The sequence below is a fragment of the Aquarana catesbeiana genome, linkage group LG07 (genome assembly GCF_042186555.1).
Source record: "Aquarana catesbeiana isolate 2022-GZ linkage group LG07, ASM4218655v1, whole genome shotgun sequence".
Lineage (NCBI taxonomy): Eukaryota > Metazoa > Chordata > Amphibia > Anura > Ranidae > Aquarana > Aquarana catesbeiana.
This window is the reverse complement of record NC_133330.1, coordinates 86,511,933-86,526,393: the sequence shown is the minus strand read 5'-3', so window position 1 is coordinate 86,526,393 and position 14,461 is coordinate 86,511,933. Positions and strand designations below refer to the sequence as shown.

At 45.5% G+C, this 14,461-nt stretch overlaps 1 protein-coding gene across 1 annotated transcript in view; it reads left to right on the top strand.

Annotated features, from left to right (window-relative positions):
• The window catches only part of LOC141103139 (inter-alpha-trypsin inhibitor heavy chain H3-like), a 175,248-nt gene that overhangs the window by 106,921 nt on the left and 53,866 nt on the right, over positions 1 to 14,461 (top strand). Inside the window, exon 14 of the mRNA XM_073592419.1 lies at positions 1,401 to 1,582. Within this exon, the coding sequence (XP_073448520.1) occupies positions 1,401 to 1,582 (182 nt within the window). The remainder of the gene's footprint in view (positions 1 to 1,400; positions 1,583 to 14,461) is intronic.

Below are 14,461 nucleotides of genomic sequence, written 5' to 3'. Positions count from 1 at the left end.
CAAAAACGATCACACATCCTCCAATTCATACATAAATCATCCATATGTACCAAGTTTCAAGAATCTAATTACAAAATCTTTACGAGATGGTACAGAACACCAGCACTACTACACAAACTTTTTCCTGAGACATCGAAGCTATGCTGGAGATGTCAACAAGACACAGGCACGTTAATACATATTTTTTGGTCCTGCCCCCGGATAAGGCCTTTTTGGGAGGAGGTTCGCAGGATAGTACAAAAATTCACTGACCGCATCGTCCCCGATGAACCGGCATACTTCCTCCTACACGCTACAGATACTCCTGCTCGTATATACAAAAAATCAATTGTACGCCACCTACTTGACGCAGCTAAAGTATGTATTCCCCTTAACTGGAAATCCCCTAACCCACCCTCCATTACCTCTTGGCTTGGGAAAATAGACAAAATTAACAAACTAGAAGACCTGATTCTCACGAATCAAAATAGAAGTGAGTCATACTCCAGGACTTGGCAGCTATGGAACGTGTTTCAATACTCAGAGGAAGGACAAGCCCTCCGTAGAGAGGACACAGGTACCTAATGTGGACCGGAACCCATTATAAGAAAATCCCCTATTAAACTATTAAACTATCAAACTATTAAACCACTAAACTACTAAACTGCTAAGTGATAGACTGAAGAGTGGTTTCAATAGGACAAACTGAGGACTCCTTGTTCGCGAATACTCCCCCCCCTCCCCCCTCTTTTCTTTCTCTTTACTCTCTATCTATTCTTCCCCCCATGAAAATGAGAAAATGGTAGGATACAGGATTCACAAAGGGACTTCCTATGGTCCTTTCATCTCTATGTGCACTAGATGACTATAATACAATAAGGATACGGTCTGAGAAATAAGGACAGTACTCATAGATCTCACCCTCGGAGACACTACATATCCTGATTATCTGAAATATATCAACTCTATTTAGTGGTGCACTACGAGATGTTTTTGGGATAAACACGACTAGGCTTTCTGTATGATTTCTGTGTAATTGTTTGTACCACACTGTTACAATGTTTTATTATTGTCATATCGGTCCATGTGGACCTGTTTCCTGATAAATAAAAAATTCGAAAAAAAAAAAAAAGAAGATCCCCCACTCAGTGTAACAGGGGATGACGTCTGTGTTTTTTTTTTTTACTTGTGAAAGGTAGTGCAGGGAGAAGATCCCCCACTCACTGTAACAGGGGATGAGGGGGAAGGGGGGTGCGGAGGCTGCAGCAACAGTAACACGTTACATGTTACACTCGGAATACAGGTGTAACATGTAACTTGTTAGAAAAGGTGAACTTATCCTTTAAACATCAAAAGTATTTTATAAAATAATAAAAATGTTTGTTTAGTTAAGATTCTAAAATCACGGTATTTGCATGAAGAGTTTCTGCAGACCCATTGGAGAAAGAAAAACTTAAACAGCAGGCTTTGGATCTCTCTCTGAAGTTCAAGTTTGTGACTCCTTTAACATCTATGGTGGTTACAAAACCTGAAGAGAAAGAAAAGGAAGAAGAAACATTACTTGCTGATAAATTTGTTGAAGGTAGGAACATTATACAAACCTGTACTTTGGTATTGTCAAGCAGTTGGAGCCCCTTCTCTCTTTGGTCTAGTATAGACTTTTGAGATGGGCTCACCATGCATTTGTTGTGGATTAGTAAGCACCAGTTAAATGTGACATTGCTATTAGGCAGGACAGGAAATCTCTTCAGCAGGAACATGAAGAAGAACTGGCTCACCTGACCCACAAGAACAGGGAGGGCTCACAGTAAAATAAAAGAGTTAAAAAACAGTAGGCAACTTGTACTGTAGCGTTTGACTCATAAGATGTAGAAGAGTTGAGTGTTAGGAAGCGAATAAGAATAAATGGATTACCGCACATCCGTTTACGTTGCAAACGACCACTAGAAAGCAGTGTAAGCAATCTTGCTTCTGTGGATGTGGAGAATATGTCTCCATGCAGTTCTTTGGGAAACAAAGGTCACACTCAGATGCCTTGGGTTGGTTTAAATTCGGTGGCTATAAACAAGTAGATAATATCATGTGGTGAAGATCAGAAAAAAAAATCAAATGGCAGAGGTGCCCCAGAAAATGGTGATATTAGTTGGCATTAAAAATATACGTTTACTGAACACCAAATAATGCATTTGGTGGCTGACGGCCACTTCTTTCAGACCTGCAGTGTGTACAAGTTCTGCAATAAAAACATAAATATGGCGGGTATGAAGATTATGGATCTAGAAAGAAAAAACATATACTGTAAATCAAAAATGTCAAAGGGTTAAATAAATAGTGGTTAATAATAGTAAGGGTAATATTAAAAAAAATTATTAGATATCAGAAAAATAACTGTATAAAAATCTATACATTTTTACAATTATAGACATATTGAGATGAATGGTAAAAGTAAAGATGATTGTCTACATACAGTATATACACTGATCAGCCATAAGAATATGCATACTGACAGGTAAAGTTAATATAATTGATTATCTTGTTACAATGGCATCTGAAAATGGGTGAGAAATATTAAGCAGCAAGTGAACATGTTATTCTTGAAGTTGATGTGTTGAAAACAGAAAAATGGGCAAGCATAAGGATTTTTGTGACTTTGACAAGGACCAAATTGTAAAGTCTAGACAACTGGGTCAGAGCAGCTCCAAAACTGCAGCTCTTGTGGGATGGACTAGGCTCATTGACACAAGTGGGGTGCGAAAGCTGGACCGTGTAGTCCAATCCAGTAGCAGAGCTACTGTACCTCAAATTGCTGAAAAAAATTAATGCTGGTTCTGATAGAAAGATGTCAGATTACAAAATGTATTACAGTTTGTTGCATATGAGGCTGCATAGCCATCAGGGTGCCCATGCTAATCCGTATCCTTAGCCAAAAGTGCCTACAATGGGCATGGTTTAATGAACATAACAATGAATTTGAGGTGTTGATTTGGCCTCCAGATTCTCCAGATCCTAATCCAATTGAGCATCTGTGGGATGTGCTGGAAAAACAAGTCCGATCTGTAGAGCCCCAACTCACATCTTACAGGATTTAGAGGATGGTTTGGTGCCAAATACCACAGCATACCTTCAGAGGTCTAGTGGAATCCATGACTCGATGGGTTATGGTGAGTGGTCATACTGTTATGGCTGATTGGTCATACGTTCTGTAATGTCCAAAATAGTGAGCTTATATTTATAGATCCAGTACTCCATATACAATAAAAGTGACAGTGGCATGACAGTGCAACTATCAGGAAGATCACACCAGTGTGGAAAATGGTGCCTCTGTACGAGTATCCATGTGTGCAACTGCATATGTAAAAGTGTGTGTGAATACGTAAACTAAAACATTCTGCTATTCTTGGCACCAAGCAGATTTTTAAACTGGATAACTGCACATGATCATTGCTGACTTCAGCAGTACCTGAAACCTGTGTCCAGCATTTCCTGATTGATCCTGATTGGCCTCAAATGTAATCCAGCTCCAGAAGGATTTGCCCCCTTAATGATCAGGCCATTTTTTGCGATACAGCACTGCGTCGCTTTAACTGACAATTGCACGGTTGTGTGACGCTGTACCCAAACAAAATTTCACAAAAATATAGCTTTCTTTTGGTGGTATTTGCTCACCTCTGCGGTTTTCATTTTTTGCGCTATAAACAAAAAAAGGTGACAATTTTGAAAAAAAGAACAATATTTTTTACTTTTTCCTATAATAAATATCCCAAATAAAAAAAATAACGGGCGTATTGGGTTCCCTGGGCGTGCAGCGAGCGTGCGCCTGCTATGGTTTCTAAAGGAGCCGCCGTACATATACGGCAATTCGCGGGAGGGAGCCACATTGCCGCTTTATTTGTATAGGAGCTGGTTGGCAAGTGGTTAAGGAATTATTTTTGAATGTTTCTTCTATGTTGTCCTATTCTGAATATCAATTGTTGCGTAGTGCGTCCAACATATTTTTATTGTAGAACTTGTACACACCATAAGCCTGAAGAAGCAGCAGTCAGCCACGAAACATTATTTGGTGTTCAATTAATGTATCATTTCCATGTCAACTGTTATCACCATTTCTTGAAGCATCTCTGCCATTTGTTGGATTTTTTTTCTGATCCTTATCACATGTCAACAGGAACAAGAACAAGCCACATTTTTTAACAGTGTGAGGTAGGGTTAGAACTTCTATAAATGTTTGCATTGCTGTCTGTGCTACGTTGTCCTGTCCCAGTGACGACCACATACTACATTGTTTTGCCTCATAACACGGATGGGAAGTGAGGGAAATCTCCCTAATAAGGGCAAAGAGAGCAAATACCCTAGGTTCAGACTTATGTATTTTTTAGTGCGGTTTGCAGAAACGCACTACAGTCTATTTAACATGGTTTCCTATGGCAGTGTTTCTCAACTCCATTCCTCAAGGCACCCCAACAGGTCATGTTTTAAGGCTTTTCATTATTTTGCACAGGTGATTTGATCAGTTTCACTGCCTTAGTAATTCCCACAGCTGTTTCATCTGAGGGAAATCCTGAAAACATGACCTGTTGGGGCGCCTTGAGGACTGGAGTTGAGAAACACTGTCCTATGGTACAGGTTCACATCTATGCGTTTTGCTGTTGGTGCATTTTTGGAAAGGGTCAGGGACTTATTTTCTGCATTTTACGTGTAATAGACTTCAATAGAATCACATCAGAAATGCAAGTGTTGTGTTTGATGTGATTTTTTTATGTGTTTTGCAAGACACTGTATATAAGGAGGAGGCTGGGAAGTCGGCGTCCTTGACAACCGATGAGTCATCAGCTGTCAGCAGGCTTCCCTGCTGAATGCTGAATATAAGAAAAAAAATTGACGGCAAAAAAATTTGCGAAAAAAAAAACAACGTGAGGTTCCCCCCCAGGTCCATCCCAGGCCCTTCGGGTCTAGTATGGATTCAAAGGGAACCCCCACGCCAATTTTTTTTTTTTAAATGGTGTGGGGTCCCCCCTAAAATCCATACTAGACCCTTATTAGAGCATGTGGTCTGATAGGTCAGGAAAGGGAAGGGACGAGTGAGCCCCCTCCCCTCCTAAACCATACCAGGCCGCATGCCCTCAACATGGGGGGGTGGGTGCTTTGGGGCAGGGGGGCTCTGCTGTACATAAAGATGGCCCAGGCTATAAGAAGATTGCTAAGACCCTGAAACTAAGCTGCAGCATGGTGGCCAAGACCATACAGCAGTTTAACAGGACAGGTCCCACTCAGAATAGGTCTCGACATGGTCGACCAAAGAAGTTGAGTGCACATGCTCAGTGTCATATCCAGAGGTTGTCTTTGAGGGGTGGAGGGTCAGCCTGTCAGTGCTCAGACCATACGCCTCATACTGCATCAAATTGGTCTGCGTGGCTGTCATCCCAAAAGGAAGCCTCTTCTAAAGATGATGCACAAGAAAGCCTGCAAACAGTTTGTTGAAGACAAGCAGACTAAGGACGTGGATTACTGGAACTATGTCCTGTGGTCTGATGAGACCAAGATAAACTTATTTGGTTCAGATGGTGTCAAGCATGTGGGGCGGCAACCAGGTGAGGAGTACAAAGACAAGTGTGTCTTGCCTACAGTTAAGCACGGTGGTGGGCATGTCATGGTCTGAGGCTGCATGAGTGCTGCCAGCACTTGGGAGCTACAGTTGATTGAGGGAACCATGAATGCCAACATGTACTGTGACATACAGAAGCTGAGCATGATCCCTCCTTTCAGAGACTGGGCCACGGGGCTGTATTCCAACATGATAACGACCCCCATTTGGACTTTTCTCTTAGGGGTGCACTCACTTTTGTTACCAGCGGTTTAGACATTAATGGCTATGTGTTGAGTTATTTTGAGGGGACAGCAAATTTACACTGTTATACAAGCTGTACACTCACTACTTTACATTGTAGCAAAATGTCATTTCTTCAGTGTTGTCACATGAAAAGGTATAATAGAATATTTACAAACATGTGAGGGGTGTACTCACTTTTGTGAGATACTGTAATATTTTTGCCTTCTTCATTTTGAGTTGACACTGTTACAGTTTAAAAAATGAATTGTGGAAAAATCCTTTAATTATTTGTTTTTCTTTCTTTTTTTTTGTTTGTGACATGTTCATTTTCTCTATCTTTCCATCTGTGTTCATTCACAAGGAGAATGTAAGTATTTCATGTCCTTTAAATTTTACTTCACAATAGTCAGTATTAATATAGCTATTATCGATACAGACTTAAAGATTGAGAGAAAAAAACATTCACAAATTAAAGCAGTGCCAGAACAAAGGAAAAGAGTCCAAATTGAATTATTAGTTTGTACTAAAAAACAGCCAGCATGTTTCTAGGGTCATAAAACAAATCCCTTCTTCAGGGCTTCAGTTAAAATAAGAACCTTGAATGTACTCAAAATAGAACTTCTTATCTTGGTTGCTCATGCAGATACTGCTGACCAGTAATTCTCCTGATTCGGCAATAGGCTTCCCTACCCAGATTCACACAGGAAAGCTCTATTTTGAGTCCATTCAAGGTGCTTATTTTAACTGAAGCCTTGATGAAGGCAGAGGTTTTTCTGACCCCCGAAACATGTTCCTTGTTTTTACATACAAACTAATAGATATGGACTTTTCATCCTTAAGTCTGTCATGCCTTCTATTTGTGCAAGTTTTTTCTGGTACCCTGCCGGGGTACCTATTTGAGAGTAGGCTTGTCTGTTGTGAGCAGCCTAACCTGAGCCAGTGAGCTCTTTGAATGTTTTTGTCCTCTCACTACTTTGCATGAACTCAAATCACAGTCCTAGCCTCTTGGATGCTTTTTTTTTCATTGAAATAAATATTCATTCATCATTAACAAATGCAGCAAAATGAAAATTGACCTAAATGTCACCTAAAATTGTTATAAATCTAAATTATGTAGGCGGTTTTCCTGACAAAACTTTATGCAACAGTAGAGGCTTTCTTCACAGTAATGCAGGGTGCACTATAGACAAGGCTGGTGTTTATATTAACAAGAAGTGGAGGGGCGGGAAGCAAAGAGGCAGAAAGCTGATTGAAAGACTGGTTGGGTATTTTTTTTGGACATCAACATTTTGACAAAATTTGCCCCATAAATGGCCAGATCAGGATACTGGCATCTCTTCATTATCCACTTGACCTCCAGAAGATTTTACCCCCTTCATGACCAGAGCATTTTTTACTATTCAGCACTGCACTACTTTAACTGGCAATTGCATGGTCATTCTCTTCACACAAATAGATCTTGACTGTTGTATAACAGATGTAACTCTACCACCACTTATATACCCCAACCTCTTAACCTTACCTTATTAATTGAGACCACACCAAGGTTGGAGTTAACAAGGCCGTAGCAGCCTAATTTATTTAAACAAATATATATATTCAAATTAACATAAAACATTGAAACATCTGTTAATCAACCCATCAATCTCCTAGCGTTGGTCTTTGCAGGAACTTCATAACCATCTGTGGAAAAACAATACTGCACTGCGGTACCTCTCCAAGTGTATTAATAGGCCTCAAGCCGACAGGCTGGCTCAGAGACAACCACTAACCGCAGTGCCCCCATTAACACTTTCCAGCTAATCTCCATTAGCTGGAAACCACCATCAGGACCCATAGCAACGATAGTTCCTGAACTCTTCCTTCTGAAATATCTTCCTTCCCCTGCAAAGACCAACACCTGCCACAGCACCCAAAGGAAACACCTTACCTATGGGTGCCCCTCCACACCCGAAGTGCTCTCTGAATACCCTCTTGTAATCCGAACACCCACATGTCAATACCCACCTCATGCAGATACACCCCATCTTCCCTCAGGTATCTCCATGTCTCAAACTCCAATTCCACGTGCCTAATAGCCAATCCCCCATGCCTAACCATAAACTTGCTCACATCCCTATTAATCTTTCTCATGGCCCTGCTAACCCCTTCCACCGACCTGGCCATCCGCCATGTTGTACGAGCCACCATGTCCGACCAAAACAATGACCATGCCAGGAAAATCCCTCATTAGCCGCCACACATCGAATTTGATGTCTCGCGTAATGTCCAACATGGACCTAACCCCCAGATCGTTGCCGCCCATGTGCAAAAACGTCGGGCAGCCTGTCCCTTTTGGCATACCGATGCACTTCAGGAACAATCCTACCCCATAACATCCCAGGGACTCCCAACCACCGAATACAGCCTACCGTCTATAAAAAAACCCATATGCCTGCCTTCTTACCCAACATCACCTCTCCTGGCCCCCCAGCACACCTAGGAATGACCCATTATCCAGACCATTCCTGCCACCGATTCTGAAATTATAAGAGAGCAAACCCAACACCATGACCAAATAGTATTCCATACCACGCAGGGCCTAACATCAAACTCCTCCCCACCCTAACCCTAATACTTCACAACCCAACCACAAGGTGAGGCCGAACTTCTGTCTGGGACCTCCTTGATTCCCACCACCCAATACGCTTTTACCGACTCCACATCCAGTCCACTTCTGGCTGCCCCGTAGCAGCCCTTATCCAAAATGAATGAGAGGAAAACTCCTTTTCTACCCACCCCAATGCCCGTAAACATTTTCTTACAAAAAACATCAACAAATTGAAAGAGCGATAAAGGAGATCCGTCTACATGCACCAAAAACGGACCCTGTGACTGGCGGGCGAATCTCCAAAGCCCCCTTTACCGCCCTACCGGGCACAGCAGCGAACCTGGTACTGGAGCACCTGTACTGACCTCCCTTTACCCATTTGATCGGTCTTCGATCTACGCAAAAATAACGCCAACCCGTCATCTCCACATATCACCTCGTGACTCCCAATTCCCCCATGAACCTTTTGAAGGACTGACCAACTCCTCTATCCTAAACGCCCCAAAGAACGCTAACAAAAAGGCCACCTTGAAAAGATGGCCTAATATTCAGATCAACACACTCCCCCAAATGTGCTACCATATCCCGCATCATGACAAAGGTTACTGGTCTCCTGGCATCCCTGCGGACCACCGATCGCTGGTAACCCTTAATCGCCTGTCGCACCCCAAAATCTTTCGTGAAATCAGGTTGACCTTGCAATTTGAATAGGAAAGCTAAACCAGCTAACTTCATATTCATAGCAGGAGCGGACACCCCCTCTTCCATATGCCTCACACTGAAATACAACACCAGTAAACGAACTGCCAGGCCAGCCGACCCTTCACCATCCTTTGAACGAACGCCAGCCCTTCCTTCCATCCCCTTCAGATCCCTGAACGAAGCACCCCACAATTTCACCGCCAGCACCACCGGAAACAATTTCAGCAACACTAGATTCTTCGTAACTCCCGCTTCAATCCATGACCGCGGCCATGGACCAGCACTCCACTGACCCTGGAAGAAAAAAACCCAAAATCCGTAGAGCCAGCAGCATCCGTAATAATTTCCATGTCAAAATTGCTAACAGGCCCTAAAAATTCATAGCGCCCGTCCGTGAAAGGATTCCCAAAAAAGGTATGCCATACCCTCAAGTCCTCCCTGTGCGCTTTAACCAAGCGCACAACGCTCATGGGAGACCTGATCCCGGCTGTACTTGCCAAAAGCCAATGACAGAAAACCCGAATGTGACATGCCAAATTCAGCTTACCCCCCGAACGATTGCAGTACTCGTAGCTGACTTTGCGTAAACCAATCACACCTGCAATTTCCCCTTTTAAATTCGCCAGCTTATCTTCCGACAACCTACATTCCATTGCACCCGAGTCCAAGACAACGCTCAGGAACGTGATGACCGTGCTAGGCTCCCCCGTCTTCTCAGGTGCCACCGGAATGCCAAACCGGTCCGCTCTGTGTTCCAATGTAGCCAGGAGCCCCGCGCAGATTCTGGAAGAAGCTGGTCCTATGCAAAGGAAATCGTGCAGGTAATGGATGATCGAATTCCCGCCGACACATCCCTTACCACCCATTCCACAACTGAGCTAAATTGCTCAAACAGTGCACAGGAATATATAGCAACCCATCGGTAGGCATTGGATGACGTAAAATTAATCATTCCAATGACACCCCAGCAACCGTAAACTATCCGGGTGAACTGGGAGTAGCCGACAAACTGATTCCACCTCCACCATCAATGCCCCCTTGCCGTAATGACGCACCCAACCCACCGCAGCATCGAACGATGTACTACTCACCGAACATGCCTCCTGGTCAATGGCATCATTAACCGACCCCCTTTTGGAAAAGAAAAGTGGTGAATCAACCTAAATTTGTTGGGCTCCTACTTTGGCACTACTCCAAAGGGGAAACTACCAAATCAGCGAAACAGTGCAGACGTAAAGGGGCCCCCCCATGCGACCCCATGCAACTTCCCTACTCAGTTCCTCAGAAACTACATCTGGCTGTCCCATGGCCGATCACAAAGTGCAAGACACCGGGGAATCACCTCTAAAGTACATGGAATCTTAAAGCCAGCTGTGAAACCTGAATCCCGCAACTGAGCTACTTTCCTATCCAGGTACTAGGGTTGTCCCGATACCACTTTTTTAAGACCGAGTACAAGTACCGATACTTTTTTTCAAGTACTCACCGATACCGATTACCAATACTTTTTTTAATGTCACGTGACAGTGTTTTTTTGGGGTTTTTTTTTTTATTTTTTACAATTTTTTTTTGTTTTTTTACAATCCTTTTTCTTTTTTTTCTTTTTTTTAGGGAGGGAGGGGGTGGATGGTGTCTGTGTGTTTTTTATTTAAATTTTTATTATTTTTTACAATAATTTTGTTTTATTATTTATTGCAATAATTTTTTTTTTAATCAGCCCTGTTGGGGGGCTTTGTGAGATATCAGGGGTCTTAATAGACCCCTGAAATCTCCCCCTTGAGACAGAGAAAGAGACTGAGGATAGAGATTCCCCAGTCCCTTTCTCTGCAGCCTCAGCTGCACTGAAAATTAATGGAGAGAAGACAGCAGCTCCTCTTCATTTATAAACTGAGACATCCTAATCACAGGAGGATCAGTGGTGTCACTAGGGTTGGTGTCACCTGGTGCGAGAAAACATGGTGTCACCCCCCCCCCCCCACAATAACCTCTTCCCAATATATTTTTACCCTACTGTTTTCTCTCTGTTCTCCCTTCTTCCCCTTTTCTCTCTCTCTCTATCCATCTTTCTTGTTCTTTCTATCTCTTCTTCTTCCTCTCCCTTTACTTGTCCCTGTTCCCCCTACCTGCCTCTCTCTCCAGGGCCAGATTTACATCGCAGGAGCCTATAGGCACTGGACTCTGAAGCCCCCCTCCCAACAGTGTTGCCGACCCCCCACAATTTTATTATACACATTGAAAATCTACTGACAGAATGCTTTTTTTTCCTGAGAAGCTGAGATGACAGCGTGCTGCCCGATATTGTGGAGAATGAAATGTACATTTTGTATACTTCAAACAAAGGTTGTACAAAAAGGGGGGGGGGCAGTAGGACGCACTGAATTGTGCATCACACTGCCCCCTAGCAGCCTGCAATGCAGAGTGGCTGAAGTGCCAAATTGCTCTGCGATTTCATGCTGTTTCAGTGTGAATTAGCCCTAAGAGGGAAAGAGGGGTTGGAGGGATAGAGACAGAAGGGGGGAGTGGTAGGAGAGATAGGAACAGGAGGGAGAGAGAGGCGTAGATGGGAAAGTAGGAGAGAGATAGAGAAAGTGGGGAGAGAGGCAGGGGTCTGAGAGAGAGAGAGAAGGGGTGAGAGAGAGAAGGGGTGAGAGAGAGAGAGAAGGGGTGAGAGAGAGAGAAGGGGTGAGAGAGAGAGAAGGGGTGAGAGAGAGAGAGAGAAGGGGTGAGAGAGAGAGAGAGAAGGGGTGAGAGAGAGAGAGAGAAGGGGTGAGAGAGAGAGAGAGAAGGGGTGAGAGAGAGAGAAGGGGTGAGAGAGAGAGAAGGGGTGAGAGAGAAGGGGTGAGAGAGAAGGGGTGAGAGAGAGAGAGAAGGGATGAGAGAGAGAGAAGGGGTGAGAGAGAGAGAAGGGGTGAGAGAAAGAGAGAAGGGGTGAGAGAGAGAGAGAGAGAGAGAGAAGGGGTGAGAGAGAGAGAGAGAAGGGGTGAGAGAGAGAGAAGGGGTGAGAGAGAGAGAAGGGGTGAGAGAAAGAGAGAAGGGGTGAGAGAGAGAGAGCGAGAGAGAGAAGGGGTGAGAGAGAGAGAGAAGGGGTGAGAGAGAGAAGGGGTGAGAGAGAGAGAGAGAGAAGGGGTGAGAGAGAGAGAGAAGGGGTGAGAGAGAGAGAAGGGGTGAGAGAGAGAGAGAGAGAGAGAGAAGGGGTGAGAGAGAGAGAGAGAAGGGGTGAGAGAGAGAGAAGGGGTGAGAGAGAAGGGGTGAGAGAGAGAGAGAAGGGGTAAGAGAGAGAGGCAGGGGTCTGAGAGAGAGAGAGAGAAGGGGTGAGAGAGAGAGAGAAGGGGTGAGAGAAAGAGAGAAGGGGTGAGAGAAAGAGAGAAGGGGTGAGAGAGAGAGAGAAGGGGTGAGAGAGAGAGAGAATGGGTGAGAGAGAGAGAGAGAAGGGGTGAGAGAGAGAGAGAGAGAAGGGGTGAGAGAGAGAGAGAGAAGGGGTGAGAGAGAGAGAAGGGGTGAGAGAGAGAGAAGGGGTGAGAGAGAGAGAAGGGGTGAGAGAAAGAGAGAAGGGGTGAGAGAAAGAGAGAAGGGGTGAGAGAGAGAGAGAGCGAGAGAGAGAAGGGGTGAGAGAGAGAGAGAGAGAGAGAAGGGGTGAGAGAGAGAGAGAGAAGGGGTGAGAGAGAGAGAGAAGGGGTGAGAGAGAGAGAGAAGGGGTGAGAGAGAGAGAGAAGGGGTGAGAGAGAGAGAAGGGGTGAGAGAGAGAGAGAGAGAGAGAGAGAGAGAGAAGAGGTGAGAGAGAGAAGGGGTGAGAGAGAGAGAGAAGGGGTGAGAGAGAGAGAGAGAGAGAGAGAGAGAGAGAGAAAAGGGGTGAGAGAGAGAGAGAAGGGGTGAGAGAGAAGGGGTGAGAGAGAGAGAGGCAGGGGTCTGAGAGAGAGAGAGAGAGAGAGAAGGGGTGAGAGAGAAGGGGTGAGAGAGAGAGAGGCAGGGGTCTGAGAGAGAGAGAGAGAGAAGGGGTGAGAGAGAGAGAGAAGGGGTGAGAGAGAGAGAGAGAGAGAAGGGGTGAGAGAGAGAGAGAAGGGGTGAGAGAGAGAGAAGGGGTGAGAGAGAGAGAAGGGGTGAGAGAGAGAGGCAGGGGTCTGAGAGAGAGAGAGAATGGGTGAGAGAAAGAGAGAAGGGGTGAGAGAGAGAGAGAGAGAGAGAGAAGGGGTGAGAGAGAGAAGGGGTGAGAGAGAGAGAGAAGGGGTGAGAGAGAGAGAGAGAGAGAGAGAAGGGGTGAGAGAGAGAAGGGGTGAGAGAGAGAGAAGGGGTGAGAGAGAGAGAAGGGGTGAGAGAGAGAGAAGGGGTGAGAGAGAGAGAGAGAAGGGGTGAGAGAGAGAAGGGGTGAGAGAGAGAGAGAAGGGGTGAGAGAGAGAAGGGGTGAGAGAGAGAAGGGGTGAGAGAGAGAGAGAAGGGGTGAGAGAGAGAAGGGGTGAGAGAGAGAGAGAGAGAGAGAGAAGGGGTGAGAGAGAGAAGGGGTGAGAGAGAGAAGGGGTGAGAGAGAGAAGGGGTGAGAGAGAGAAGGGGTGAGAGAGAGAGAGAGAAGGGGTGAGAGAGAGAGAGAAGGGGTGAGAGAGAGAGAGAAGGGGTGAGAGAGAAGGGGTGAGAGAGAGAGAGAAGGGGTGAGAGAGAGAGAGAGAGAAGGGGTGAGAGAGAGAGAGAAGGGGTGAGAGAGAAGGGGTGAGAGAGAGAGAGGCAGGGGTCTGAGAGAGAGAGAGAAGGGGTGAGAGAAAGAGAGAAGGGGTGAGAGAGAGAGAGAGAGAGAGAGAGAGAGAGAAGGGGTGAGAGAGAGAGAGAGAGAGAGAAGGGGTGAGAGAGAGAGAGAAGGGGTGAGAGAGAGAGAGAAGGGGTGAGAGAGAGAGAGAGGCAGGGGTCTGAGAGAGAGAGAGAGAGAGAGAGAAGGGGTGAGAGGGGTTGAGGGTGAGTGAGGGGTGAAAGAGAGATGGGGTGATAGAGAGAGGGGGTGGGGGGTGAGAGATAGAAAGAGAGGAGGGCGGGGGTGACAGAGAGGGGGTAAGGGGGGTGGGGGTGAGAGATAGATAGAGAGGAGGGGGGGTGCCAGAGAGGGGGATGAGAGAGAGAGAGAGAGGGGGGGTGGGGAGTGACAGAGAGGGGGTGAGAGAGGGAGTGAAAGGGTGAGAGAGGAAAGTGGGGTTGACAGAGAGGGGGGTGAGAGAGAGAGGGTGGTTGAGAGAGGGGGGTGAGACACAGAGAGGGACGAGACTCCCCCCTCCTCACCTTGCCCCGGATCGCACACAGCCGGCTCTGCCATCCTCACTGGAGGCACAGACAGCAGAGCTTGAGGCTTTGTCTGTGGGAATGGCATGTGTTGGGTGTGTGCCCGG